Source organism: Aulostomus chinensis, chromosome 5 (assembly GCF_037954235.1).
Source record: "Aulostomus chinensis isolate RoL2024-O1b breed Wild chromosome 5, RoL_Achi_v1.0, whole genome shotgun sequence".
In the NCBI taxonomy this organism is placed as follows: domain Eukaryota; kingdom Metazoa; phylum Chordata; class Actinopteri; order Syngnathiformes; family Aulostomidae; genus Aulostomus; species Aulostomus chinensis.
Window position 1 is genome coordinate 31233302 of NC_141324.1, and position 23482 is coordinate 31256783.

The 23482-nt window shown below is 49.2% G+C and overlaps 2 protein-coding genes across 13 annotated transcripts; one reads left to right on the top strand and one right to left on the bottom strand.

Annotated features, from left to right (window-relative positions):
• Positions 1 to 67: 67 nt before the first annotated feature.
• On the top strand, positions 68 to 7683 carry LOC147262192 (uncharacterized). The gene is made up of 5 exons (XM_086204691.1): positions 68 to 175; positions 241 to 278; positions 3154 to 3318; positions 4316 to 4410; positions 4624 to 7683. The coding sequence occupies exons 1-5, from the start codon at positions 121 to 123 to the stop codon at positions 4841 to 4843; spliced, it is 573 nt and encodes a 190-aa protein (XP_086060817.1). The 5' UTR covers positions 68 to 120; the 3' UTR covers positions 4844 to 7683.
• LOC147262193 (uncharacterized) lies at positions 7353 to 23482 on the bottom strand. Of its 12 annotated transcripts, XR_015115983.1 has the most exons (16): positions 22380 to 22790; positions 20903 to 20961; positions 20148 to 20241; positions 19947 to 20018; positions 19752 to 19847; positions 18123 to 18343; positions 17425 to 17569; positions 16713 to 16892; positions 16497 to 16613; positions 15752 to 15853; positions 14572 to 14690; positions 8635 to 8734; positions 8501 to 8560; positions 8144 to 8317; positions 7562 to 7676; positions 7476 to 7493 (listed from the first exon to the last, which is right to left on the bottom strand). XR_015115983.1 is itself a non-coding variant. In XM_086204686.1 (15 exons), the coding sequence occupies exons 2-15, from the start codon at positions 20926 to 20928 to the stop codon at positions 7446 to 7448; spliced, it is 1554 nt and encodes a 517-aa protein (XP_086060812.1). In that variant the 5' UTR covers positions 20929 to 20961; positions 22380 to 22789; the 3' UTR covers positions 7353 to 7445. The 12 variants fall into 12 exon arrangements, 10 of the variants coding, with proteins under 10 accessions (XP_086060812.1, XP_086060810.1, XP_086060815.1 ...); XM_086204686.1 differs by lacking the exon at positions 7562 to 7676 and having other exon boundaries at positions 7353 to 7493; positions 22380 to 22789; XR_015115982.1 differs by having other exon boundaries at positions 7361 to 7676; positions 7775 to 8317; positions 22380 to 22786.

The window sequence follows — 23482 nt, forward strand, 5'->3', positions numbered from 1 at the left end:
GATGAGCGTGTGTGTGTGTGTGTGTGTGTGTGTGTGTGTGTCACAGCGACACAATCAGGATTAGTGACAGGTATTTAAGGGTGAGTGTGAGTGCGTGAAAGAGAGAGCGAGAGCAGCAGCATGCAGCAGGTCGACCAGCACGTTGAGGTCTACACGACCATCTTCACCCCCCAAGGTGAGCCTACAAGCGCGACACAAGCTTGTGTGTGTGTGTTGTAACACTGTGTGTTTGTCTGTTAGTCTGCAGGAGGACGCGGAGACACGAGGGCACAGACAAGGTAAAACTCAAATGCAGAGCAAAGGTGAGGGCGTCTGTGGTGGTGTTACAGGAGTCTCCGAGCACTCGGGTCAAATCTTAATAAGACCATCAGTTGCCTCCGTCACCTCCCACCGTGCCCCGTGTGTCAACCAGGGGTCCTCAAATGGGGTTCCCCCTCGGGGGACCTTCCATCCAGACGCTGCAGCACTGATCTGATCACTTCTAATCATACCTGGAATCCCTGATCCAGGTCCACTCTCCTTCTGGCCCACTACGCTCTGCATGCCAAAGACGCCTGGTGCTTCCAGCCCAGCGCTGCTCCAGATCTGTAGCCAGACTCTTCTCTTCTGTTGTTCCCAAATGGTGGAACCAACTACCGAACTCTGTGCGTTCTGCTGAGTCCCCTTCTACTTTTAAGAGACAATTAAAGACTCAATTGTTCAGAGAGCACCGAGGCACTGAACCTGACTCTGCTCCTCTGTGGGGTAGAATCAGTCAGAGGGTCCAAGACCCAGCACTTAGTGACTATGTAGCACTAACTGGGTTGTGTGATGTTGTATGTTTGTCAAAAAAAAAAAAGGGGGGGAGGGGGGGCGACACTTCTTCTGCCACTAGATGGCAGTACCTGTGACCAAATCACAACTGAGGCACTTTTGCGCTACTATGGGTTTTTCCTTAATTAAGTCTAAATTCTTGCTTGTGTTGTACGTCGCTTTGGACAAAAGCGTCTGCTAAATGAAATTGTAGGATTGTAGAATTGTAGAATTGTAGGATTGTAGAATTGTAGGATTGTAGGATTGTAGAATTGTAGGATTGTAGAATTGTAGGATTGTAGGATTGTAGAATTGTGGGATTGTAGAATTGTAGGATTGTAGGATTGGAGAATTGTAGGATTGTAGATTTGTGGGATTGTAGAATTGTAGGATTGTAGGATTGTAGGATTGTAGGATTGTAGAATTGTAGGATTGTAGAATTGTAGGATTGTAGAATTGTAGGATTGTAGAATTGTAGAATTGTGGGATTGTAGAATTGTAGATTTGTGGGATTGTAGAATTGTAGAATTGTAGGATTGTAGAATTGTTGGATTGTAGGATTGTAGAATTATAGGATTGTAGAATTGTAGGATTGTAGGATTGTAGAATTGTAGAATTATAGGATTGTAGGATTGTAGAATTGTAGGATTGTAGAATTGTAGGATTGTAGGATTGTAGGATTGTAGAATTGTAGGATTGTTGGATTGTAGGATTATAGAATTGTTGGATTGTAGAATTGTAGAATTGTGGGATTGTAGAATTGTAGGATTGTTGAATTGTAGGATTGTAGAATTGTGGGATTGTAGATTTGTTAGATTGTAGAATTGTAGGATTGTTGGATTGTAGAATTGTAGAATTGTGGGATTGTAGAATTGTAGGATTGTAGAATTGTGGGATTGTAGAATTGTGGGATTGTAGAATTGTAGAATTGTGGGATTGTAGAATTGTAGGATTGTTGGATTGTAGGATTGTAGAATTGTTGGATTGTAGAATTGTAGAATTGTTGGATTGTAGAATTGTTGGATTGTAGGATTGTAGAATTTTAGAATTGTGGGATTGTAGAATTGTAGGATTGTAGAATTGTAGGATTGTAGAATTGTAGAATTCTGGGATTGTAGAATTGTAGGATTGTTGGATTGTAGGATTGTAGAATTGTAGAATTGTGGGATTGTAGGATTGTAGAATTGTGGGATTGTAGGATTGTAGAATTGTAGAATTGTGGGATTGTAGAATTGTAGGATTGTTGGATTGTAGGATTGTAGGATTGTAGGATTGTTGGATTGTAGAATTGTAGAATTGTTGAATTGTAGGATTGTAGAATTGTTGGATTGTAGGATTGTTGGATTGTAGAATTGTAGGATTGTAGAATTGTAGGATTGTAGAATTGTAGAATTGTAGGATTGTAGAATTGTAGAATTGTAGGATTGTAGAATTGTGGGATTGTAGGATTGTAGGATTGTAGGATTGTTGGATTGTAGAATTGTAGAATTGTTGAATTGTAGGATTGTAGAATTGTTGGATTGTAGGATTGTTGGATTGTAGAATTGTAGGATTGTAGAATTGTAGGATTGTAGAATTGTAGAATTGTAGGATTGTAGAATTGTAGAATTGTAGGATTGTAGAATTGTAGGATTGTAGAATTGTGGGATTGTAGAATTGTAGGATTGTAGGATTGTAGAATTGTAGAATTGTGGGATTGTAGAATTGTTGGATTGTAGAACTGTAGGATTGTAGGATTGTAGGATTGTAGAATTGTAGAATTGTAGAGTTGTACATGTGCTGTAATCAATAAAAAACACCTGGGTTGACGGGTTTGACCCTGATGACCCCTGATAGATGTAGCTGTTAGCTCACGAGCTAACATCAGTGCTCTTAATCTGTTACATCAGCGTGACCTCTGACCTCTGGGTATTTACAGCCTGCTGAGCTGAGCAGCTATTTACAGTAGATTAAAGGTGACATGCACACTCTCTGACCAACCAAGCCACTCCCACCAGTCACAAAACCTGCAAATATCTGTCTCTCATCAGCATCACTCAGGGTCACATGACCTTTCTGCAGACAGGTGTACCCTTCTCACATCGGTGATTTTTAGTTGAAAAACAAACCCCAGGCATAAATTGGTAACCATGGAAACAGAGTCTGTTTGTTCATGCTGTTCAAAAGTGATGCATCAAAAGGAAAAGAGATAAAACATGTGGGTCTGCCAAGCTGGTGTCAGCTGATCCACTAACTGGTCCACCGGCGATCAGCTGCAGGTGAACAGGTTTTCACTGCAAATGAAGGTTGTGGCCGTCCATCTTGTATGTGGTCACTGGTGGGGGGGGCACTATTACGTACAGTTCTGGACCTGATTGGCAGGTGGTGACGGTAGTCCGGTACCAGTCCCGTGGGCCAAAGGAGCTGGACCTTGACCAGGGAGACCAGGTCCAGGTTCTGTTTAAGGAGGACGAGGCCTGGTGGGTCGGACGTCTGACAGATGGAAGCAAAGGTTACTTCCCTGCTGCCTGCGTGGAGCCAATCAAGGTAACGCCCACCTGCTCTGAGGGCGTGTCCTTCACACACCATTGGTCAGACAAACATTGACACTCGACCTCCGAGGGAGGAGCTTATTCTTACACCCAAAAATGAAAACTGGATCTTCATCTACTCGCTGTCTTGCTGATGGAGGGTCAGGTGACCTTCTCCAGGTGTTGCACTAAGGTCCCAAACAACTGCAGTGGATGAAGAAAATTTCTAAAGGTACTTTAGCATACCATAAAATGAAGTCATCCAGGTGTCCTGAAGCTTTGACATCAAACTGTTGAGAGAAGCATCACTGCCGCCATGTTTTTGGCCTCATTAAGTCCATGGCGCCATGGCGGGGAGCTCCAGGCTGGTATGGAGGAGCAACCGCGCTATCATGTGGTTTGTTGTTACGTCCAGACGTCAGCTGTTACGAGTGTCGTCTGGTTCTGTTACTTTTATTTGAACTGATATCAGCAAAAATATTTTTTAATTTATTGTTTTATATTTCATATTCAGTGTTGTCCTCCCCGACTGATGCGAGTGCACGTCTCGGTCTCCTGGACCTTCTCTGATAGGTGAAGCTCATCCTGCGTTACCATGGTGACCAGGCAGATTCACATAGGTATGACTGATATTTGCGTTCTGTCAAACCAAAGCTTACTCAGATGTGTTGGGCTCAGCCAGAACCTGGCGTCGTTGGGGTTCCCATGGTTACCGGTGTGGGGTTGATCTCAGCCACAGTGGTGGAACAGCCAGACCTGATAAGCCGGGATACTCCTTCAGCCTGCGTGTCGAGACAAGAAGTTGGTCTCCATTCCCCTCCATGGCTTGGGAGATGAGAGCAACACCTTTAACTGGGAATCTCCAGCAGCGTTTTGCTGACTAAAAGAAGTCACGACCCCCATCAGCATGCCGGCGAGGAGATGATGACCTCATTGTTGGGTGAACTGTCCCTTTAATGCAGCAGCTGACTGGCTGCAGGCACCAGTGATGGAACGCTGTCTTTGTGATACAGGGCCTTGACTCACCCAAAGCCACGCCCACGCTGACAAGGAGGTGCTCAGTACCTGCCGTTGTGACACCTGCAGGCTCCCCCTGTGGCTGCACGAGGTAACTCCGCCTAAATACATGCAGACAGGGAAGTGCCATGATAACGTCAGGTGGTCAAATCCAGGAAGTGCATTCGTTGAGTTAAAGCTACAACATGTTGGTCTATCATGGTCTGCCAGAGCTGTGGTGTCCCAGCCTCTCACAGCTCGGAGACTCGCTCCATCTCAGCAGCCCAATAATTGAATGCCGTTGCATTCTCCACCCTTCCTGCAGAGGTCGCAGCACTCCGAAGCTGTTGAGGAAACACAGCGTCCAGCGGCCCAAGGAACTCAACGGTCCCTCGGCAGCCATGGGGTCTGCAGCAGCCGCTCCTCCCAGCTCGACCAGCCTCCTGCTTCAAGTCCTGGCCAAGTCCAGGAGGAAGAGCTGTCCCCACCTCCGCCACCCTCCGCTGGATGCAGGCACTGTCAACTCCGCCTTCCAGCCAGACTAGAACCAAGGTCCAGGTGGAGACGAGACCAAACCACCATCCCACATAGAAATGTTTAGAGTGATTCTGTGTTTAATACAGTATCTCACCTGGAGAAGTTGGTCACCTGGTTTGACCTGCACCTTCTTGGGGTCACAGGTGTGTCACGACAGTCAGGTTTAAATCAAGTTCAGGTCTCTGAGGTGAAGCGACCAAGAGACCAGTGAAAGAGCTGAATAAACCCTTATGTAGAAATGCTGAACTCAGTTTACAATGCAGCAGGTCGTGACTGAGCTCGATGGTGCTGGAAATTAGTCAGTGCTGGGCTCCAGTCCGAGAATGTAAGCGCCATAATCTTAACAACCCCCCCCCCACACACACACACACACAGCCTTCTTTCCTAGAAGCATCAGACAAGTCACCTTGAAACAGTTTGGAAAAGGGCAGATGCTCCTAAAATATGTATAAATATATGTTATTGACGGCGGCCCGGAGGAGCAGTGGTCCTCACCGTGGCCCCCAGCAAGAAGGTTGTGGGTGGAGCAGTGGTCCTCCCTGTGGCCCCCAGCAAGAAGGTTGTGGGTGGAGCCCCGGCTGCAGCACGGGGTCTTTCTGGGTGAGTCTCCATGTTCTCCCTGTTCCTGCTGGGTTCTCTCTGGTACTCCAGCTTCCTCCACAGTCCAAAGACATCAAGAGGGACCAGGTTAATCCAGACTCTAAATTGACCGTAGGCGTGGCTGGGAGAGCCAATGGTTGTCTGTCTCTATGTGTTGGCCCTGCCATGGACTGGTGACCTGTCCAGGGGGAAGGCTGCTGGGATAGGCTCCACCCCCACCACCCTCAACAGGAGAAGAGGGAGAAGATGGAGGGATGGATGTATGATGGATGGGTGGATGGATGATGGATGGATGGGTGATGGATGATGGATGGATGATGGATGGGTGGATGGAGGGATGATGGATGGGTGGATGGAGGGATGGATGTGGATGGATGGATGATGGATGGGTGGATGGAGGGATGGATGAGTGGATGGATGATGGATGGATAGATGGATGATGGATGGGTAGATGGATGGATGGATGGATGATGGATGGATGATGGATGGATGGATGATGGATGGATGGGATGATGGATGGATGGATGGATGGATGATGGATGGATAGATGGATGATGGATAGATGGATGGATAGATGGATGATGGATGGATAGATGGATGATGGATGGATGGATAGATGGATGATGGATGGATGGATGGATAGATGGATGATGGATGGATGGATAGATGGATGATGGATGGATAGATGGATGATGGATGGGTAGATGGATGGGTAGATGGATGGATGGATGGATGGAGAGATGGATGATGGATGGGTAGATGGATGGATGGATGGATGATAGATGGATGATGGATGGATGATGGATGGATAGATGGATGATGGATGGATAGATGGATGATGGATGGATAGATGGATGATGGATGGGTAGATGGATGGATAGATTGACGGATGGATGGATGATGGATGGATAGATGGATGATGGATGGATGGATGGATAGATGGATGATGGATGGGTAGATGGATGGATAGATTGACAGATGGATGGATGATGGATGGGTAGATGGATGATGGACGGCTGGATGGATGATGATTGATGGATGATGGATGGATAGATGGATGATGGATGGGTAGATGGATGGATAGATTGACGGATGGATGGATGATGGATGGATAGATGGATGATGGATGGATAGATGGATGATGGATGGGTAGATGGACGGCTGGATGGATGATGGATGATGGATGGATAGATGGATGATGGATGGATGGATGGATGATGGATTGATGATGGATGGATTGATGGATGGATGATGGATGGATGATGGATGGCCATGTAATTGGATGACCCATCTGTCAATCACTGTCTATCACAGCTAACTTCAATCCCATCAACAGGTTGACCCAGAGGTTGAAGCCAGTTAGTAGAAACAAGGAATGTTTCCAAGGACACAAGCCTTCAGTGGTAATAATGCCTGGATGCCATGGCAACAGGAGCTGCCATTGTTGTTTAGAACAAGCGGCCACACTTTCACACCGAACCACATGCTTCTCCTCACTGCGATTGGTCAAAACCCCACAAACACAAACCATAAGATGGTTGTCTGCGTTTATTAATTTTATCAGATCCCCATAATTATTCCAGGTCAGGTGTTAGCGTTTATCCTGAGATGTCATGAAACCAGCTGCCCGCGAGATGGTGTAGGTCACGTCCTCACTGCGCTCACGTTAGCGATGTACGCAGGTGCTGTTCTTCGGCACGACCTCCAGCTAACATGAGCTACACGTGAGGGCTGTGAAACCTCGCAGTCACAGCAGTCGGGAGTATCAAACGTATCCTCTGGTGTCATGTTTACTGAATAAAGCGTAGTGTCACATGTTTCGCTGTTTTGTTTTCTTGACATGTCAATCACAACCAGGTCACCAAACATTCAGAATCAATGACAGTACTAGAAATTAATCAATAATACACCAACATTGATCTGGAGAAATAAGCATGACAAAGTATTTTATTCTGAAACATGTCAACAAATCAATCAATCAATCAATCAATCAATCAATCAATCAATCAATCAATCAAACAGGTCAGGAGACACTGATGAATGCGTGCCGACGTCCATCTGAAACATCAAAATACAACTTGTGACTGACAGGATGACTCAGCAGAATGAAAGCAATAAAAACATACATTGAAGATCCACGTTTCAGCTGTCAGTCACTTTTCACGGGGTCACTCCTGGAGGTCAGGGTTCTGCGGAGAGCAGCGTCTGCTGCAACATCTCCACCTGGAGGTCGTCGCTCAGCTGTCGACACATCACATTTGTTCCGTTCAGGCAGGAAGTCGCTTCTAGTTAACAACTAACAGTCCGTCGCATTCATGGCAGACGCGATATTCTCTTACAATGTCCACTTGAAGACGTGAAGAGACGTGTAGAAGCCGCCACTGCTTGGAGGTGATGTGGGAGGAGTCAGGACCAGCCAGCGGTCTGCTCATCACTCACGCCCTAACGGCAGCTTCACTCTTCCTCATCTTCGTACGTTTGTCACAGCTGATTATGTGTCCGTTTTTACAGCCATTGGGACCACGAAGCGGTGGTTAGAGGGTGACATGTGACGACGCAGCGTGGTCGCTAAAATGGAGACCGACTGGCACTGGGCTACATCACGCCGCTCACGGTCTCACGGGAGGCTGTTTAGTTTCAGGCTTTGTTGCCTGTGATACATAAAATGCAAAACCAGGACCAGGACTGTGGAACGCTGGCGAGCTCACCTGGAAGTGTTTTGGTGTGTCGGCAGGGTGTTCAGGGGAAGTGGGCCAATCAACAGGCTTCGGACACCACCACACGTCCTCCTGGCCGACCAACGGAAAGCAGTCCTGGAGCCAACTGGACCCACTCTGAACCTGTAGGCCGACACTCAGCAGACCTGTTGGCTGAAGACTCGCCTGCAGAGACACACTCAGATGTTCATCGATGCTGTCACTGACTCAACTATGTCATCAAGCCGCAAGGTGATTATGTGACTTTCCTTCATTACTGTGAACAAAGGGAGAAAACCAGCAGCTCCCTCATGTGACTAAAAGGTGAACTGCACATATGAGGATCCCAATAAACACGTGGCTGCCTACCTGAGGGCCCTGGGCCAGGAGACTCTCTGGATGGATGTGAGGCTCCTCCTGCATCAACACCTGGAGCAGAGCACACAGAGGCAAGTATCAGCATGACTCAGCAGTTGTGGGGATCTCCAATTATGTGGCCTCACCTGGTCCAGGTGCCCCCTGCTGGTGACCTTCAGGGCTGTTGGACTTCTAGGAGCTCTGAACTCTCTGACCTCTGCGCTCTCTCTCTGACCTCTGGCTGTCCTGAACACAACAACTCTGAATAACCTCCCTGCTGATGTCACACACTCTGACTCGTATCTGCCCCTCCCCTTCCATCAGCTGAGATCTGGTATCTGCCACCATCATCGCTCTGTCTGCCTACCACTTCATCCTACCTACTTCCTGTGTGTACTGGGTGAGTTGTTAGCAGGGGGCCTATGGAGGGTCAAAGGACCGGTGTCCTCCATCTACCGGATCTTTAAACGCCATGGGACCTGGCTGGCTTGACTCAGGTGTTTCTGAGTCCACCTTACTGTCAGTTAAGAGTAAAAAGAATTTGCATCTGATGATGAATTTGCAAGACAGGCTAATGAGTTGTGTGCCTGCGCTTTGCTCCGAGTGTGAGAGACTGAGTCAGAGGTGGGGCTCCGTCATTTACAGCGTCCCTGTGGGTAAAACTACAAGGAACTGTCTTCAATATTGGACTGTTGATTATGCTGTTTTGATGAATTTGTGGAATTGGAATTTTTCCTGGAGTGGTGTTACAAGTCTGCACTCATCAGCGTATGGTGGATTTTGGTTACTTCTCTAGTTCCGTGACCATTGTACAAATGTGAGGTGTGACTTCTTCTGATTTTGAATGATCTTTCTACTGACTCACACTCAGGGTCGGGCGAAGGCCCTCTTGTGGTTGCTCGACACACTCGCCACTTCAAAACTTAATTTGACCCCCTAAACATGCTCAAAACTCACCAAATTTGGTGCACACATCAGGTGCAGTGAAATATTCAATATTTAACAATAAAAACAGTACTCTACTCAATAGCGCCACCTAGATACACAAAACCCCCCGCCACAGCCTGTAGGAATGTCCTACAGACATGGGACCAACACCGTTCTACTCGTCTCATCAAGACGGACAAATCATTCACAGACACCCCTGACCTCACTCTAACAGGACGTCCACAATTTGGACACAAATGTCCAATTTTGTGTCCCGAACAAGCGTTCATGGTATCGCTTCCAAAACCTCATACATGGCTCTCCCAACTCTGCTGATCAAAAGTTATTAAAAGTTTTTATAAAGCGCCAACGGTTTGGGTTTTATAAGCCGTCAAAGTGGGGGAGACACGTTTCAGCTTCCAATGGAAGTCTATGGGGAGACGGTGTCCTCTCAGGTACATACTGTCAAACAAACGCTTCTCACGTCTACACCATCCATCCCACAGCTCTACCAACCACACCACTGCATTCCTGACAAAAACCCCTCCAAGAACATGGTGTTCTGTGTCCCTCTGGACCAGCGTATGCCGACTTCTTCCTCTTGTCCCACTCCAGTCCTGGTGCTCCTCCTCTCTCTCCACTCTAGCACAGATCAGAGACAGAGCAGTGGGGAGGGGTTCTTAAAGGGCCAGCTCTCAGCTCTGCTCTCACTCTAGCACAGATCAGAGACAGAGCAGTGGGGAGGGGTTCTTAAAGGGCCAGCTCTCAGCTCTGCTCTCACTCTAGCACAGATCAAAGACAGAGCAGTGGGGGAGGGGTTCTTAAAGGGCCAGCTCTCAGCTCTGCTCTCTCTCTAGCACAGATCAAAGACAGAGCAGTGGGGAGGGGTTCTTAAAGGGCCAGCTCTCAGCTCTGCTCTCACTCTAGCACAGATCAGAGACAGAGCAGTGGGGAGGGGTTCTTAAAGGGCCAGCTCTCAGCTCTGCTCTCACTCTAGCACAGATCAGAGACAGAGCAGTGGGGAGGGGTTCTTAAAGGGCCAGCTCTCAGCTCTGCTCTCTCTCTAGCACAGATCAGAGACAGAGCAGTGGGGAGGGGTTCTTAAAGGGCCAGCTCTAAGCTCTGCTCTCACTCTAGCACAGATCAGAGACAGAGCAGTGGGGGAGGGGTTCTTAAAGGGCCAGCTCTCAGCTCTGCTCTCACTCTAGCACAGATCAGAGACAGAGCAGTGGGGGAGGGGTTCTTAAAGGGCCAGCTCTCAGCTCTGCTCTCTCTCTAGCACAGATCAGAGACAGAGCAGTGGGGAGGGGTTCTTAAAGGGCCAGCTCTAAGCTCTGCTCTCACTCTAGCACAGATCAGAGACAGAGCAGTGGGGGAGGGGTTCTTAAAGGGCCAGCTCTCAGCTCTGCTCTCACTCTAGCACAGATCAGAGACAGAGCAGTGGGGGAGGGGTTCTTAAAGGGCCAGCTCTCAGCTCTGCTCTCTCTCTAGCACAGATCAGAGACAGAGCAGTGGGGAGGGGTTCTTAAAGGGCCAGCTCTCAGCTCTGCTCTCACTCTAGGACAGATCAGAGACAGAGCAGTGGGGAGGGGTTCTTAAAGGGCCAGCTCTCAGCTCTGCTCTCACTCTAGCACAGATCAGAGACAGAGCAGTGGGGAGGGGTTCTTAAAGGGCCAGCTCTCAGCTCTGCTCTCTCTCTAGCACAGATCAGAGACAGAGCAGTGGGGAGGGGTTCTTAAAGGGCCAGCTCTCAGCTCTGCTCTCACTCGAGCACAGATCAGAGACAGAGCAGTGGGGGAGGGGTTCTTAAAGGGCCAGCTCTCAGCTCTGCTCTCACTCTAGCACAGATCAGAGACAGAGCAGTGGGGGAGGGGTTCTTAAAGGGCCAGCTCTCAGCTCTGCTCTCACTCTAGCACAGATCAAAGACAGAGCAGTGGGGGAGGGGTTCTTAAAGGGCCAGCTCTCAGCTCTGCTCTCACTCTAGCACAGATCAGAGACAGAGCAGTGGGGGAGGGGTTCTTAAAGGGCCAGCTCTCAGCTCTGCTCTCACTCTAGCACAGATCAAAGACAGAGCAGTGGGGGAGGGGTTCTTAAAGGGCCAGCTCTCAGCTCTGCTCTCACTCTAGCACAGATCAGAGACAGAGCAGTGGGGGAGGGGTTCTTAAAGGGCCAGCTCTCAGCTCTGCTCTCCACTCTAGCACAGATCAAAGACAGAGCAGTGGGGGAGGGGTTCTTAAAGGGCCAGCTCTCAGCTCTGCTCCACTCAAGCACAGATCAGAGACAGAGCAGTGGGGGAGGGGTTCTTAAAGGGCCAGCTCTCAGCTCTGCTCTCACTCTAGCACAGATCAAAGACAGAGCAGTGGGGGAGGGGTTCTTAAAGGGCCAGCTCTCAGCTCTGCTCTCACTCTAGCACAGATCAAAGACAGAGCAGTGGGGGAGGGGTTCTTAAAGGGCCAGCTCTCAGCTCTGCTCTCACTCTAGCACAGATCAGAGACAGAGCAGTGGGGAGGGGTTCTTAAAGGGCCAGCTCTCAGCTCTGCTCTCACTCCAGCACAGATCAGAGACAGAGCAGTGGGGGAGGGGTTCTTAAAGGGCCAGCTCTCAGCTCTGCTCTCCACTCTAGCACAGATCAAAGACAGAGCAGTGGAGGAGGGGTTCTTAAAGGGCCAGCTCTCAGCTCTGCTCTCACTCTAGCACAGATCAAAGACAGAGCAGTGGAGGAGGGGTTCTTAAAGGGCCAGCTCTCAGCTCTGCTCTCACTCTAGCACAGATCAGAGACAGAGCAGTGGGGAGGGGTTCTTAAAGGGCCAGCTCTCAGCTCTGCTCTCACTCTAGCACAGATCAGAGACAGAGCAGTGGGGGAGGGGTTCTTAAAGGGCCAGCTCTCAGCTCTGCTCTCAGTCTAGCACAGATCAAAGACAGAGCAGTGGGGGAGGGGTTCTTAAAGGGCCAGCTCTCAGCTCTGCTCTCACTCTAGCACAGATCAAAGACAGAGCAGTGGGGGAGGGGTTCTTAAAGGGCCAGCTCTCAGCTCTGCTCTCACTCTAGCACAGATCAGAGACAGAGCAGTGGGGGAGGGGTTCTTAAAGGGCCAGCTCTCAGCTCTGCTCTCACTCTAGCACAGATCAAAGACAGAGCAGTGGGGGAGGGGTTCTTAAAGGGCCAGCTCTCAGCTCTGCTCTCACTCTAGCACAGATCAAAGACAGAGCAGTGGGGGAGGGGTTCTTAAAGGGCCAGCTCTAAGCTCTGCTCTCACTCTAGCACAGATCAAAGACAGAGCAGTGGGGGAGGGGTTCTTAAAGGGCCAGCTCTCAGCTCTGCTCTCCACTCTAGCACAGATCAAAGACAGAGCAGTGGGGAGGGGTTCTTAAAGGGCCAGCTCTCAGCTCTGCTCTCACTCTAGCACAGATCAAAGACAGAGCAGTGGGGGAGGGGTTCTTAAAGGGCCAGCTCTCAGCTCTGCTCTCCACTCTAGCACAGATCAGAGACAGAGCAGTGGGGGGGGGGGGGTTCTTAAAGGGCCAGCTCTAAGCTCTGCTCTCCACTCTAGCACAGATCAAAGACAGAGCAGTGGGGGAGGGGTTCTTAAAGGGCCAGCTCTCAGCTCTGCTCTCACTCTAACACAGATCAAAGACAGAGCAGTGGGGGAGGGGTTCTTAAAGGGCCAGCTCTAAGCTCTGCTCTCCACTCTAGCACAGATCAAAGACAGAGCAGTGGGGGAGGGGCTCTTAAAGGGCCAGCTCTAAGCTCTGCTCTCACTCTAGCACAGATCAGAGACAGAGCAGTGGGGAGGGGTTCTTAAAGGGCCAGCTCTCAGCTCTGCTCTCACTCTCTGATCAGACTCAGGCTTCTAACTCCTCAACTACAAGGCCTCCACACTGGACCAGGACACCCTGGGGTTCAGGCCAGGGCTCAGGCCCTCACAACACTGCTTGCAGCTTGAATTATTTGTAGATGTTCTCAGTTCCCTGCTGAGTGAAGGTGTCTGTTCATGAGACCAATGTGGGATTTGTGAACCTGACACCGACTTCAGAGCAGAAAAACATCACTTATTACTGATCTGTGTAACCATGTTGGGGGGGTGGGGGGTCGTTGCCGCATCCTGGTCTCGAAGCCACGATAGCCAAACATGCTCACGGACTGCAACACCAAAGAGCCGGGCTCGTTGGCGTGGCATCCAGAGTGCCTATCAAACCCTGGCGACAGTGATTCGTCACAATCCGAATTTTTGTGCTGGACTGAAAATAAATAAAAATAAAACTGAAAATACTCAGAAGGCTAATTTCTTAAATAACTTACTTCATTAAAAAATATTCAACATCGTCAGACACGACAATTTTAGTTAAGACCAAAATAAAATTGTAAAATAAAACACGGGAGCACTCTGCTGGACACACAACGGAACGGCATTCTGAAATCACCATCAGTGTTGTCTGCTCCATTATCCGCACATATCAGAAAACCTATACGCCAGTACCATGTATCAGTGACAGGCTGATAAATCGGTCTACGGATACGTCGTTTCCTGGCTCAATCTTTGGAGGGTTTCACCCACAGAGGACATCAATGCCGACGAAAGCCTCCCTCGTGCTGCTGTGCTCAAATAGAAGTGTCAAACTTAACAGGGCGTGCTGATGTTTTGACAGATATGTTTTGGGATCTTTAAGACCTCGTAGACTAACTGAGTTGTGATCTGGGTCTCATCAATAAATAATTAAAACTGATCTGATTGGATGCTGAAAAGGCGTCCACAGTGAGAAGCATAACCATTTCCTCGGCAGCGTGGCACGATCATTAAGATAATCAGACAGAAAACTGACAACAAGAGAGACCAAGATGGTTTGCATGCTCGCTCTCTATGTGAGGTCAGTGAATGCACCGTATGCTGTTAGAGGGAATACAGTCAAACGGCGACGTCTTCACTGACCAATAGTGATGTCCCGACAGTGACATGCTGTCATTGCTCGTCCCGCCTCCACACAGCTGCTCCTCGTTATCAATAACATATCAAGATCAATAGAAGCCACATGTTGCTGATGCTAATGGGAAGTTGACAGTGATGCAGTGTTTCCTGTCAGTTGATAATGACGGTGACAATCATGACTGTGTGAGGTGTCGCTGTGCTGAGGGGGACTTCTAGCCCCTCCTGGACGTACTGGCTGTCTTGTGTGAGACTGCAGCGCAGGTTGGTGTCCCCCTGATGGGTGTCGTCCGAGTGCAGAGGGGACCAGACAGGGGTGGAGCTCCGACCTTCAGTCGCCGGCCAATTGAGGAACTGAAGACAGACACACTGCAGCCGTAATGACCAGCATGGAAACGTCAACTGCATTTAAACACAACATTCTCAACCTGATGACCCCAATACCTCAGGCCTCCCGCTGGATGTCTAAAGGACTCGTTCATGCCCGACTGCACATTCAGGAGATGGAGGTGGCTCTCACTCACTCATCAAAGATCTTTGTGACATCATCAGGACAACTGGTGGGTCTGCTTGTTTCCCTCATTGTTTCCCTCAAACACCTCATTGATGAGATGCCAGAGACGGACAGCTAGACAGCAACATGCCATGCTAAGCTAAGGTGATTGGCATATGTGTAGGGTAAACAATGGTGAATTCAATGACACCAAGGAGCTAGAGGCCCACCTCCATGGTGTAGACTGATGTAGGTGATGTCACGTGAGCAGCTGGACAGCTGTGGAGGACTTGTGTGAAACAGCAAGATGAACCAGCCTCCAATCTTTTGTTTGATTTGATGTCTCTGGTGATTTTACTCTCTGACAGACAGCAAAGGTTCCTGGAGTGACTCTACACCAGAAAAAAATCCCAGATGGCCAGAGAGGTTCCGATACATTTGTCCTTCCTGAAACCTAAACCCTGAGTATATGATGAGACCGAGCGCTGCTCTCATACCAGTGCATTCATAAATATTGATACATATTAATATAATCTTTAAGAGCATTGAACTACTAACCCAGGTTCGATGTGGTATTTGTAGAACAGTCACATTCCCATGAGTAATGTGTTCATGCAGCCACTTTACTAAGTGCTCTTCATGGGAATAATTACACCATCACTGGTTCTGGACTCGTGTGCCCACCGATGCCAAATCCAGTATTTTTAGCAGTATCGAAGGCTTTTTGATACTGCGAGTGGTCGTGGAACAACTCTACTGGTGATGTAGCTTCCTGATCTGTTCAGTGTACAGCTACATGATAAGGTGTCTCATGTCAGACTCAAACAGAGACGGTCACACCGACCGCTGGTTTCAGACAGACGAATGAGGAAACACAACCAATCAGGCGAGTCAGTGCAGTTTTACATCGGCGGGTCGTCACCTCTGATGGCAAGACGCTCAGTGCTCCCTCCTCCTGGTCGGCGCTCCAGGAGCTGCAGGCCAGGTCCTCGCTGCTCATCAGCTGCTCCGTCCCATCCACCACCTTCACACAATAACAGTTCTCACATGTGGGCTGATGTCAGGACCATCATCACTTCGAACACTGAATTTGTCCCCAACTTCCCATCAGCCTCAGCTGCTCTGTCTAATGCTAACTAGCAATTGTGCTAACAAACAAGACTATGACAGTGAAGTGTGTTGCAGAAAATCTTGAAGATTTGATTGATTAGTGATTGACAGGTTAATGATGGCATCATCACCCGTACACACGGGTTCTCAACTCGTGGCTTCTGTACACGCTGGTTCTGTACACTCGGGTTTTCTACATGCGGGTTCTGTACACTCGGGTTTTCTACATGCGGGTTCTCTGCATGCAGGTTCTGGAGAGATGTGCTGAAACAGCTGCTGCTGGTGGAGTGGCGGCTACGTGTACTTCAGGTTTGTCATGTGTGTCCAGTTTGGGCGTTCAGGGTGACCCATCTAACCCCAGCATGGACGGGGGCTCGGTCTGCTATGGTGTTTCGACACGTTTAATAACCAGGATGTTGGACTGCACTTTGGGAAACTTTCATGTCTCTGCTGGACATCAGAGCGTGGAAAGGAGACGACATGTAAACAATCTAGTTTACACATAAACAGGAAATGAGTCCCAGATCAAACACCATCACGCATTTTCTACATCTTACGTAAGTGCAGCTCACATCCACGAGTGCAGGCTCGCCATCCTGGCCACGTAGGGTGGATGTGCCTTGTGTCAGTGATGACGTGTCTTCCTCCAAGCTGCGGCTCTGAGTCTCCTGGTGCTGCGATGAAGGTCATGTGACTGTCAGGGACAACGTGCAAAGCTCTACAAACTTAAAGAAGCAGCAGAAAAAAACAAACGAAAGGGGAAGTGGATTTACCACCACCAACTCAAGCGGTGGCAACAGCTGGCACATGCTCAGAGGGGAGTTACAGCCTGATGAAGAGGTGGAGACGCACATCGAGGACAGGTGGGTGTGGCTATGGTGGCCTCTGCACATGCTCACATCGCTAGAGGAGCAGATAACCTCATCTTTGTCACAGGACAGGCTGTCAACCTGCTGGAAGGTCATCATCAACACCACCATGGACAATGGGTGATTGATGAAAGGATGATAGATTAAACCGCCAGTTACAGAGTACAGACAACAATACTTTAGTTCCTGTGTACATCTCAGAGTATTTGAACCAGAAGGCCTTATTTATTATGTATTCTGTCTCATACTTCCATTTATTATTGATCTTCAAGATAACCGTAACAGCTGCTGTCCCTCCATCAGCGTCATCACCATCAGAACACTGGAATGTCTCAGGCTAAAGTTTGGCGTATTAGCAAAGCACCTCACAATTGTGCCTTGCGAGGCAGGCTAAAAAAACTTTACATGGTGATCACACAGCAGCAGGGGTGTACGTATATCCAGCCAATAAATGCTCATTGTGACGCAGTATTTACCAAGAATTGCTGCAAATATGCCATTGGCGCTGCCAGACTGGCTAAAAACCATCCTAACAGCTAGACAGCACCACCCTGTTTGGAACTATTGGCAGCTCTGCCAGCTGACTCTGACGATGGCTGGACGGTTGCTAGGTAACCTGTGTGGGAATGTCAGCTGGTCTGGTGGAGGAAGCAGAGACGGAGCAGGTGCATCTGTGCTGGTATAGGATGTCCCGATAGCCACCCTTCTCCACCTTCCTCCTGAGGGTGGAGTTCCAGCGGTTTTTGATGGCGTTATCAGTCCTGCGAAAACACCACAGATTCTCGATGGTCAGAGATGCAGCGGCGAGGGTGTCCGAGTGCACGAATCACTAACGCTCAACACATTCATATTCCCCAAAATAAGGGGTCAGCTGCAGCCAAAGATCACATTGCAATGGCAGGACGACACCGTGATGCCTGAGACAGCGACAGCCACGCATTCACACCATCTGTTCGATACGATTCAACATGAAGGAGAACCACATTTTAACATTAGCATTCTGAACCTGCTATCAGTTGGAAGCAGCTGAACTTTCGTTTTTACAAATCTTAAAACAATTCCAGTTGTGTTAAATGTGGTGTCCGTCTGAAATGGCGGCCCCGTGTCTCTCCCAGTGAACTGCAAGCAGTAAACGACAGACAGGAGAACAGAGGAAGGTGTGTTGCGTTGTTATGGAGACGTGGCAACTGGTTTATCTACATCTGGGATTAGGGTGACCTTTACTGTCAGTGGCTCCTTCAAATTTCTGATGCTTCAGCTGAACAAATGTCAGCAAATGTCTCATGGTTGGACACATCGGCGGCATCTACGTACCTGCCGGGCAGCAGCTGCGAGATGCTAGCCCAGCGGTTTCCCAGCAGTCTGTGGGCCTGGCAGATGACTCGGTCCTCATCCAGTGTCCACACGCTCTTCTTTACCCTCGGGTCCAGGTGGTTGTGCCAGCGCTCGCGGCACTGCTTCCCATTTCTGCTGACCAGGTGTTTGGCGATGAGTGACCAGCGCTTCACACCATATTTACGAACTAGCTCAATGACCTGCAAGAGAGGATGACATCCCTTCGAGTCAACAGTGATCAACTAACTGAAGTCCAGGTAAGTAAATCTCCTCGTTCACGCTCCCAGCAATGACACGATGGCCATCGGGGACATGGTGCCAGCAGCTTCAATGACGGGATGACTGTAACGCCATCAGGATACAATCTGTCTGTGTCAAGGTCAATGAAACAATCCAGTCGAAGGATCGACTTATCAATCCAAGTGATTTTTGCGTTTTTTGGTGTCTTGGGATCAGCCTGTTTGTGCGTGGGTTCTCTGATTAATTTTTTCCCCGGTGTGATTTACAGTCAGGCATCCACATGGGCAGCTGTGATGCTGGAAGTCCCAGCCCACATGCAGCCACTTCACGGCATGTCCAACCTACAGGGTTTGCCTTCATAGAGAATTTTCTCTCCGCCACCTGCTCAGGCGTTGGTGCTGATGATGCATTTACCCGTACAGGCTAAGCTCCCTCGCTCCCCCAGAGCGGGGCGGAGCAGCCGTGGCGGGGCCATCAGAGGTCTAAACCGGGCACTAGAAGAACTTTTAAGATGAGAGAAATGTTCCACATGTTGTAGGAATGTGAAGATGTTTCGTGAAAACGGGTTCAGAGCCGTTGGCTGTCGTTATCAATACAGCGGTGGTGGAGTTCTGCACTCAGCGTCAGCTCACCTGATGTGTGTGTTTGGGGGCGGGGCTTCCCACTTACTGGGGAGGAGCAGCCACCACATCGATGAGAGATTACATGAGAGAACTGTTTGTACATGGTTGAATAATCATTCCTTCTAAAGTTGATGAGTCGTTTTCAGGCCTGTTCTTTGTCTCAGAGCTGAAAAATTGAAACCCTGGCAGCGTTAAGTTACAAATCAAACTCTTCAGGTCAAACATTACTTTTCAAGTTCAGGGTTTCCTCTTGAATTATTTAAATGTGTGGCAGAAGGACATTTTGGGATGGAGATTATATCTGTCCTATACGACAAAAATGCACCATCAGGCTGTGTTGTAGCCGTCGATGAAGGGTGACGATCCTGGTATGAATGTGAGGTGGCGCTCAAGGACCGATACTCACCTGTGTTTTTATTCATTCTTTATTCAGAAGCCTGCCGAACGAAACCCAGTGGCAACATTCCAGCGAGCCCCTTCAGGGAAGGCTGGCTGTGATACAGTTGTTGAATTTATGTTTAAATATTTTCATTTAGTTAATTTCAACTGCACTCAAATGTTTCTTGACCTGAAATATTTGTAATCATTGTGCCTTCTTTCAATGTAAATCGAGGGGCAAAAGCAGTATTGGCTCAAGAAAATCGGCAGTCTATAATTGGCTGTTGGTGAAGGGCGATGGAAAAAAATTGGTATCGGCCAGATTGGTCTTTTCCTAATCCAGTCTCAAATGGATTGACATCTTTACCCGTTCATCCTCCTCCTGAGTCCAGGGACCTTTGACCACCTCTGGATTCTGAACCTGCTGCCACCTCCGTCGGCACTCCTCATCTGACCTTTGCCCCTGACGCAAGGCAGAAGCAGAGGCAGTGACAGGATGCCACGACAGGCAAGGACCTGTATGTTTGATTCCAACAGGACGCTAATGTTTCTGACTACTAACCTGGAAGTAGAAGGAGACGGAGGTCCAACTGTTTGATCCGAAGTCTTTGACCAGTCGATGGAGTTTCTCATCCTGAGGAAGATGATGTTATGACCTATAAAAGCATCTGTCTCGCCACGTGGGGCTTTTACTGCGAGGGGGCTGCAGATGGCAGCGAACACGCAGACAGCAACATAGCTGTGAACACATGGTGAGCGATACCTGGTCTTTTGTCCATCCAGGCTCCTGTAGTGTCAGTCTGGGCAGTCTGCCATCAAAGCCCTCCCGTCCTAAACGGCTGCAGCGGCTCCTTAAACTGAAACAGGACATCACATGTGACTTTCACGCAACAGTCCCAGCAGTCTGTCACCCAGTGTGACGACAGACCAACCAAAAGACACCGAGAGACAGGAAAGAGAGGCGCTGTCAAACACTAGTCCAGCTCAGAAGCAACTTTGCCCGCAGCAGTCCATCTGAACGGGACATCGAGCCGCAGCACAAACGAAGCAAATCAATTATCATCAACAAGGCTGCGTTTAGTGAGGTCAGCAAAAAACACCCAGCACTCAGCCCTCTGTCCTCCATCCCAGAACACAGGTGAATATATCACCACGCCATGTCGTGTTTCATCATGTCAAATGGCGTTTTCATATGGACAATAAAATCGTGTAAGAAACAGTGTTGAGTACTGAACTTGGCCCTCTTAAGAGAAGCAGCAGCAGGAGGCTGCCTCATCCCCCCAGAGCTGAGGAGGGATCACTTGGATCTGGCATCAGATAGTGATCTTGGCTGGAATTAGTTAAGACACGTGTGCAAGTTCTGACTTTTGAAAATTACTTTTTTTATACAAAAACTGCAAAATACAGCACCAAAAGAAGCACATCAGTTTGAATGTGAATGTTCTGCCCGTGGCCAGAAAGTGAGGTGTGTCTGTGTGTCTGAGCCAATCAGCAGCCTGCTTGGATGAGTGACATCACCTGGATCTGCGGCTCCCGCTGCCCATCACCACTGGTCACATCAATGCCAACACAATCAGCTGGTGGGGAACACACACACACACATAATTGGTTGACAGGATGGTCTGAAGCAGATTAAATATGACACATCAACACACCACTGCAGGTTCATGTTAAACACTCTGACCAGGTGAACGAGTCCCTGACGAGGCGCATGAGTCCCTGATGAGGGGCAAGATTCCCTGACGAGGCGCATGAGTCCCTGATGAGGGGCAAGATTCCCTGACGAGGCGCATGAGTCCCTGATGAGGAGCACAAGTCCCTGACGAGGGGCAAGATTCCCCAGCAAGTGTAATGGCAAGAGGAACGAGTCCCCAGTGAGTGTAGCTGACAAGGAGCACAAGTCCCTGACAAAGCGTACCAGATCCTGACAAGGGGCACAAGTCCCTGACAAGGCGTACCAGATCCTGACAAGGGGCACCAGTCCCTGACAAAGCGTACCAGATCCTGACAAGGGGCACGAGTCCCTGACAAGGGGAACCAGATCCTGACAAGGGGCACAAGTCCCTGACAAAGCGTACCAGATCCTGACAAGGGGCACGAGTCCCTGACAAAGCGTACCAGATCCTGACAAGGCGTACCAGATCCTGACAAGGGGCACGAGTCCCTGACAAGGCGTACCAGATCCTGACAAGGGGCACGAGTCCCTGACAAGGCGAACCAGATCCTGACAAGGGGCACGAGTCCCTGACAAGGCGAACCAGATCCTGACAAGGGGCACGAGTCCCTGACAAGGCGAACCAGATCCTGACAAGGGGCACGAGTCCCTGACAAGGCGAACCAGATCCTGACAAGGGGCACGAGTCCCTGACAAGGGGAACCAGATCCTGACAAGGGGCACGAGTCCCTGACAAGGCGAACCAGATCCTGACAAGGGGCACGAGTCCCTGACAAGGCGAACCAGATCCTGACAAGGGGCACGAGTCCCTGACAAGGCGAACCAGATCCTGACAAGGGGCACGAGTCCCTGACAAGGCGAACCAGATCCTGACAAGGGGCACAATCCCCGGCGATTACAGCAGGCGAGAAGCAGAAGCTCAGAGACCTTTAAGCTCAGCCTTTTCCTCCTCATTTAGAGCTCCAAACCATAAACGCACCCGCTGATGAATTCTATATCCTGAAGCTTTGTTCACCTGTCACCCAGAGTCTTGTTCACCTTTCATGACCACACATGTGGAGGAAATCGTTTCCAGAAGTATTTCCAGATGCTGCAGGGCCAAAGCTTGGACAACACAAGGCCATCTCACGGGAAAGACGTGGTTCTCCCAGAGAAGCAAAGTTCATTTTCATAGACACAATCTTCCTGAGAATATCTGACCATTGAAGTTGGTCCTGATGAAATTTGTCAAATGTTCTGTATCCACTTATTCTGGAATCGAGTAGTTTTGACTTCACCTGCCCAACTTGAACTCAAATTCTCTCCCAACACTCACATCACCTTCAAGTTCCTTCTCCGACCTGCAGCGGGCGGTGTAGCGGTCAACAGGAGCTAGCTAGCGGCGGACCGGCAGAACGGAGAGGCCAGCGGGTCAAAGCGGGTCCAGCTCGGGTCAAACCGCGGCTTCAGACCGGTACAGGCAGTCTCATCGATGGCTGAGCCTCGCCGGTATGTTTGACTCAAACGGTAGCGTTCTGTGACCGGCGGTCGGCGGTTGAGTAGCGCGAGAAGCAACAGCTCGAGCCTAACTGATTTGCCAGGCCTGCGGAATGACGTCATTCCATCCCTCCGTCTGTGACTAAAATCTTTTTTGAAATCACACTACACATTCATAACTCTGAAATCCATTGAAAACAATTGTCTTCCCCTCATTCCAATTAAGGGTCGCGGGCGGGCTGGACCCTATCCCAGTGTCAACGGGCGAGAGGCGGGGTTCCCCCTGGACAGGTCACCAGTCCATGGCAGGGCCAACACATAGAGACAGACAACCATTGGCTCTCCCAGCCACGCCTACGGTCAATTTAGAGTCTGGATTAACCTGGTCCCTCTTGATGTCTTTGGACTGTGGAGGAAGCTGGAGTACCAGAGAGAACCCAGCAGGAACAGGGAGAACATGGAGACTCACCCAGAAAGACCCCGTGCTGCAGCCGGGGCTCCACCCACAACCTTCTTGATGGGGGGCCGCAGTGAGAACCACTGCTCCACCCACAACCTTCTTGCTGGGGGCCACAGGGAGGACCACTGCTCCACCCACAACCTTCTTGCTGGGGGGCCACAGGGAGGACCACTGCTCCACCCACAACCTTCTTGCTGGGGGGCCACAGTGAGGACCACTGCTCCACCCACAACCTTCTTGATGGGGGCCACAGTGAGGACCACTGCTCCACCGCTTTATCATAATTTCAAATTTTTAATTTCATAATTATGATTTAGAATCTCATGTGTCTATCTCAGAATTATAAATAAGTATCTCATGTCTGTTTAAATCTCGTGATTATTCTTATTGATTATTATTCTGTTATTATATTTTGATCTCTTTCTCAGATTCATGACTTTTATGCCTCATAATCATAATACTTTATCATAATTATGATTTTGCTACC

Coding starts and splice junctions, on each gene's coding strand:
- LOC147262193 (XM_086204682.1), bottom strand. CDS start 20,928: ATGGGCAGCGGGAGCCGCAGATCCAG. Junction 20,019..20,147: donor CTGGATGGACAAAAGACCAG/GTATCGCTCACC, acceptor CATCTTCCTCAG/GATGAGAAACTCCATCGACT. Junction 8,561..8,634: donor GCAGGGGGCACCTGGACCAG/GTGAGGCCACAT, acceptor GCTCTGCTCCAG/GTGTTGATGCAGGAGGAGCC.
- LOC147262192 (XM_086204691.1), top strand. CDS start 121: ATGCAGCAGGTCGACCAGCACGTTGAGGTCTACACGACCATCTTCACC. Junction 176..240: donor GACCATCTTCACCCCCCAAG/GTGAGCCTACAA, acceptor TTTGTCTGTTAG/TCTGCAGGAGGACGCGGAGA. Junction 3,319..4,315: donor CCTGCGTGGAGCCAATCAAG/GTAACGCCCACC, acceptor TTTGTGATACAG/GGCCTTGACTCACCCAAAGC.